The sequence below is a fragment of the Cetorhinus maximus genome, chromosome 20 (genome assembly GCF_964194155.1).
Source record: "Cetorhinus maximus chromosome 20, sCetMax3.hap1.1, whole genome shotgun sequence".
In the NCBI taxonomy this organism is placed as follows: Eukaryota; Metazoa; Chordata; class Chondrichthyes; order Lamniformes; family Cetorhinidae; genus Cetorhinus; species Cetorhinus maximus.
In genome coordinates this window covers 77,206,905-77,212,904 of record NC_135898.1, presented here as the reverse complement: position 1 = coordinate 77,212,904, position 6,000 = coordinate 77,206,905, and the positions used below count along the sequence as shown (strand labels likewise).

General features: G+C 45.9%; 1 protein-coding gene across 2 annotated transcripts in view; it reads left to right on the top strand.

The window, feature by feature from the left end:
• Positions 1–373: 373 nt before the first annotated feature.
• ide (insulin-degrading enzyme) overlaps positions 374–6,000 on the top strand; it is a 119,335-nt gene continuing 113,708 nt past the window's right edge. Inside the window, exons 1-2 of one of the 2 annotated variants that reach the window (XM_078564953.1) lie at positions 374–603; positions 5,800–5,984. In XM_078564953.1, the coding sequence (XP_078421079.1) occupies positions 5,825–5,984 (160 nt within the window). In that variant the 5' untranslated portion in view covers positions 374–603; positions 5,800–5,824. Of the gene's footprint in view, positions 604–725; positions 780–5,799; positions 5,985–6,000 lie in introns of those variants that run through there. The other variant, XM_078564951.1, reaches the window with a different exon arrangement.

Below are 6,000 nucleotides of genomic sequence, written 5' to 3'. Positions count from 1 at the left end.
TGGGCGACCCACCGTAAGTTGCGGTTCTGTTGTGGCCCGGAATAATGGCGAACTTCTCAGCGGCATTCGCCTCAAAATCCGGGCCATTGAAGTGGCGTGAGGTGCGGGCAAAGCAATGGCAGTGACCAGGAATTGGATGAAGCTAAACATTGATATAAGCCAGAGGCTGTATTGGTTCAGGGGGGCCAAGCTTTTCCAAGGGTGCGAGAGCCATCACTGTTATAAACTCCCCCATCACCACCACCCCACCCATCATATTTTATTATTTTAGGTGAGCTTAATTCCATGAGCATGGAACAAAGATTGTGTGGTGATGACATCAGCACGGGTGGTGTATATAAGACGGTGATATCAGCTTTATTGTGATGTCACACAAGGCGAGGGCCGATCTTACCGGGTATTACAGCAGGTGGCTGCGGGTCAGCGGCCTGTTCCCCGCCCCCCACCCCCCGCGAGGCCTGCCTGCCCGCCTGCCCGCCCGAAGCCGCCGCTGCTGCTGCTGCTGCTGGTGCTGGGTGGGCGCGGACGGTCAGGAGCCACAAACCGAGCGAGGGGCCGTTGGGCAGGACACGGCCTTTGGAGAGAGGACGCTGGCGGGTTGAAGTGAGTAGGATCGCGGCGCGACGGAAGGTCGGGTCTCTCTTTCCTCCTCCCACACCCTCGGGAACCGGCTCCCTCCCTCCCGCCCGCCCTGTGAAAGTGGGCGGCTGAGTGAAAAGGTGGCGGGCGGACATGCAATGTGTGCGGCGCTTCCTGCAGCTCTCCTCCCGGTGCCAGCGGTAAGTGCCCGGGGGGGGCCCCTGTCGGAAGCGCGGAGGCCTAGTGAGGGTTAAGAATGGCGGGGGCTCGGCCTTCTTTCCACCCACCCCCCGGCCCGAACCAAAGACCGCAGGCCCTGTCTGTCGGCCGGCTGGATGTGTCGAGGCCTCCCGCCCGCCATGAGGCGGGGAGTCATGTCGAGAGGGGGGGGGGGGGTGAAGGTTATTTTATTTTTTGTGTGGTTGGGTTGACAGCTGTTTCGGGGGTGGGGGTAAACCGTCCATCCCGTCATCGGGATTAAACCGGCTTTGGGGCCTTCGGTGATGCCCCAGAAAAGCGGCGGTTAAAGGTGGCTGCGGGTTGGTCATTCCGGGAGAGTGCCGAGAATTGGGAACTTGTGAGTTGGGAGTGTTAACACAAGTTTGAGTAGTGTTGGTACCTCAGGGCAGCGTTGTTCTCCCCCCCCCCCCCTCTGGAGTACCCGAGTTTCAGAAGTTTATTTTCCTTTTACCACAAATCCCCCCCCCCCCCCCCAGTGCAATGCCTGCCTTTCTTCCTGTTTTTTTTTTAACGGCACTTATTTTTTTTAACGTTTATCATGTATTTCACGGTGTGAGAACAAAACAGGCTCCTCTAATGTCTCTGCGATTTTATTCAGTGAGCAGCTGAACGAGTTTAGCCAACCCACACCCCCCCCCCCCCCCCCCCCTCCATTCAATAATTTCTGTTTTTATTAGGGGTAGCAACAGACTTCCGTAAAATCTGTGACATTTAAGTGGTGGAAGGAACTGAAAGTGGTTTGGAAGATCTGTAAATTTCTATATTTCTAACACATTTAGCCCTGCTCCATTTTAAGAGCATTCCATAACTCTTTTGCTAGGGCAAAATCCAAAACTCATCCAACTTGCCCTGAAGTCTCCATACAGTTTTGATCTGCCCTGCTTCAAATGTTTGTTGAGTTTTTTTTTGTTACGTTGTGATGGTCTTTGCCTGAGCTACGACGAACGGCAAAGCGGCATAACAACATTTCTTTTAATCTTTGTCCTCCTTGACGCTTTCTTGTCACTGACTTCCGAATTAAACCAATCAGCATTTACCAATTCACTCAAAACTTTTTGGTGCGATTTTATTTTCAGAGCATCTGCATGTGTTTTACGCCTGCACAAGTCAGCAAAGAAGATTTTATTCTCAAATAAAACATACTGCTTGTGCCCTCGCCTTTTAAGAATTTCAAGAGGAGTCAGTTATTTGTCTTTTTCCCCTCCAGATTCCTGAAAACTTTCACAAGAAAACTTATCATAAACTATTTTACTTTTGCAACAGATGCCAGGCTGAGTGATCAGCTCTAGCCAGCGAATGGGATGTAATTTCCAATTTCCTTGTCCGTTGCATGGTCCGCTGTGCTGCTATTACATAGGACTTGCTGTGCCTCTGGTAGGGACTGAATCCGGGTTCCCGAACAGCTGATTCTCGCGTTTTTAGCCAGAAGTGAGCTTTTGCTTATAAGCAAAAATTTAAAACGCTTTACGTGCCAGAGAATCATGTACTCTCTACTACACCCTGTGTCACTTGTACATTTTCATCACCTGATGCAAAATCCACCAGGAAAAGGATTAATTGAAAGAGGGAATGGGATGTTTTAGTTATCGTATTTCTCTTAGTAAATTTCTTAAATCATCCAAGATTGGCTACACTTGGCAGTTATTTCTCCTCCCCCCCCCCCCCCCCTTTACCTCCTTGGTGAATTAGGGCTGCATTTACGCTATAACAGTAAGATTTCTGCAAAATGAATTTGTTTCATAACGATGCTAAACGTGTACAAATATGCCATGGGTGTTAGTATGAAGAAGCTGTTTCAGCTTTGCAGTTTAAACTTGGCTTTAAAAGTGTGCAACATTAATGACTAAATTGTCCGAATACGCCTTAAGAAATTGAGATTTGAATGTGAAGTCACCACTTGCCTCTCTTAAGTAAATTATATAAAATCCATATCTCTTTTTTAATATTTAACTTTATTGGTGCTACAGAAAATAATTATCCCTGACTGTAATTTTTAAATGAAAGATCACACTTGAAGTTTTTTGCAGTGATTCAAGCAGAAGGTCTGCCATTGCCTTCCCAAGACATGGGCAATAAACGCAAGCCTTGCTAGTGATGTCTGTTCCCAGCTGCTGTTAAAGTCTGCAAGAGTGACCCTTGGCTTTTGTTCACTTGCCATTTTAATTCTCTGACCCATGTCCACTCTGACCCCTCTTGTCCTCTGCCACTTACATTTATTTTAGTTCATGGTATGTGGGCATCGCTGATAAGATAAGCATTTCTGGTCCATCCTTAATTGCCCTTTTAGGTGATGGTGAGCTGCCTTCTTGAACCATTACTAGCCAGGTGGTGTAGGAACACCCACAGTGCTTTTAGGGAAGGAGTTCCTGGACTTTGACCCAGTGACAGCAAGGAATCACAATATAGTTCCAAGTCAGGATGGTGTGTAACTTGGAGGGCAACTTGCAGATGGTGGTGTTCCCATGCATCTGCTGCCCTTGTTCTCCTAGGTGGTAGAGGTTGGAAGGTGCTGCGCAAGGAACCTTGATGGTTTATGCAGTGCATCTTTGTAAGTGGTACATACTGCAGACACAGTGCGCTAGTGGTGGATAGGGTCCTAGTTGAGCATCTTGCTTTGTCCTGCATTGTGTCGAATTTCTTGAGTGTTTTTGGAGCTGCACTCATCCAGGCATGTGGAGAGCATTCCATCACACTCCTGACTTGTGCCTTGTGGATGATGGCCAGGTTAAAGGGAGTTGGGAAGTGAGTTACCTGTTGGAGATTCCCTGGCCTCTGACTTGCTCCTGCAGCCACAGTGTTAAAATGGCTGATTCAGTAAGTTTCTGATCAATGGTAACCTCCAGGATTTTGCTGGTGGAGGATTGTGATGGTAAGCCACTGAATATCTAGGGGTGGTGGCTAGATTTTCTTTTGTTAAAGGCATTCGTTGCCCAGCACTTATGTGGTGTGAACTTTTATCAGTGCAAGCCTGAATGTTGTCCAGGTCTTGCTTCATATGGAAACAGACTGCTTCATTATCTGAGGAGTTACGAATGCACAGTGTTTAGCCCCTATCATCAGTGAACATCCCCACTTCTGACTTTTTATGATGGAGGGTAGGTCATTGGTGCAGGAGCTGACGATGCTAGGGCCTCGGACATTGTCCAGAGGAAATCCTGCAGTGATGCCCTGGGGCTGAGATGATTGGCCTCCAAAAAAAACCAAAACTATCCTTATGCTAGCCACGATTCCAGCGAATGGCAAGATTACCCCTGATTCCTGTTGACTTAAATTTTACTAGGGCTTCTTGATGCCACACTCGGTCAAATGCTTCCTTGTTGTCAAGGGCAGTCACTCATCTCCCCTTTTGAAATTCAACTTTGTCCATGTTTGGACCAAGAATGAAATGAGGCCTGGAGCTGAGTGGTCCCGGCAGAACCCAAACTGAGCATTAGGGAGCAGGTTATTCGTGAGTAGGTACCACTTAGCAGCTCTGTCAATCGCAGCCCACTGTCAGGGGGCTAAGAGTCAACTGTATTGCTGTGGGTCTGGAGTCACATGTAGGCCAGACTGAGTAAGGATGGCAGATTTATTTCCCCTGCATTTATATCGTGCTCTTCACAGCCATCAGATATCTCGGTGCTTTCAGCCAATGAAATACTTTTTGAAATGTGGGGAAAGTGAGCAAGATGGTTTAGGATAGTTCAGTAGCTTTTTTTTTATGGCCACCAATACTGAGACTAGCTTTTTTCTAGATTTATTTAATTAATTGGATTTAAATTTCCTCAGCTGCCATGGTGAGGTTTGAACTTATGTCTTCGGATCATTAGTCCCCAGGATTGCTATTATAATGACATGACTGCTATGTTACCCTACCACCATGAAGCTTGAGGAATAGGACCTCTCGTTTGATTAGGTACTTTACAACTGTCCAGACTCAACATCATGTTCCACAATTTCAGATTATAACCATTGCTTCCATTTTTTTTCGGACGGCAGGTGCTGTCAATAATGCTGCCTTTGCCATTTACACCTCATTGACTGATCTTTCATTTCTTTTATTTTCCCAGGTCACTGACCTGAAATGTTCACTTTAATTCTCCACAGATACTGCCTAATCTGCTGACCATTTCCAACGTTTCCTGTTTATGTTGGATGTTATGGGATTTTTTTCCATGAGGGCAGAAAGTCTTTATATTTTGCCTGAGATGTGAACCAGTAATGCCCAATATAACAATTAGCTTTTTTTGTTTAGAGAAAAAGATAAATAGTTTCAGAGGTATTATTTAATAGGATGTGGTTCCATAGGTGCATGGCTCCATAGACTCATAGTCTACCTCTGGCACAAGGTGACCCTTCTTGGAGTCGAGGCACATCAGTGGGGGATTGTTGCAGCCAAGCCTGATACTGTTTTGACTCGGTGTCCACACTTGGGTGTTATCCAGCTGCTGTCAATGGGGTAATGGAACAGTCGTGAGAAACCCTAGCCCATGAGTGGTATGGTCACTTGGAGTGTCCCCTCTGCCATACGAGCAAAGATCAGCATTGACTGGCAATCAGACTGGCAATTGTAATTTGTAAAGTCAAGCTACACGTTGCCTTTATAAACTGAGTTATTGGGAGAGTTCCAGCTTGTGCCATCCAGTCAGATTCCTTCTATGTTAAGGGCTTTGAAAACACAAACTAGTTGCCATTTAAAATTATTGCATTTGTGAACCATTTCTTTGTTGATATCAGCCTTTCATTATTACGCCAATGTCTTCCTTGATATTTGTCCCTGTTTCATCAATTAAAAGGCTTTCTTAGATCAAAGTATTTGTTTGAAATTTAATACAAATTGTCTTCGAGGAACTGCATCCAATAACGTCTACGGATGATAGCACTTTCAATTTGAGATACTATTCATGACTTGTATACATGGGTTTGTATTTCCACCAATAGTTTTTCTGCAGCAAAGGTACAGTAATTCAATATATTTACTGAACTGTTTCCCATTTGCAGCCTGCAGCCAACAAGAAACCTGAGAATGAATAATCCTGCAATCAAAGGAATAGTGACCGATGTTGTCAAATCTCCTGAGGATAAGCGTGAATATCGTGGATTGGAACTCTCTAATGACGTCCGTGTATTACTCATTCATGATCCCACTACTGACAAGTCCTCTGCAGCTCTGGATGTTCACATTGGTATAAAGAGTTCTAT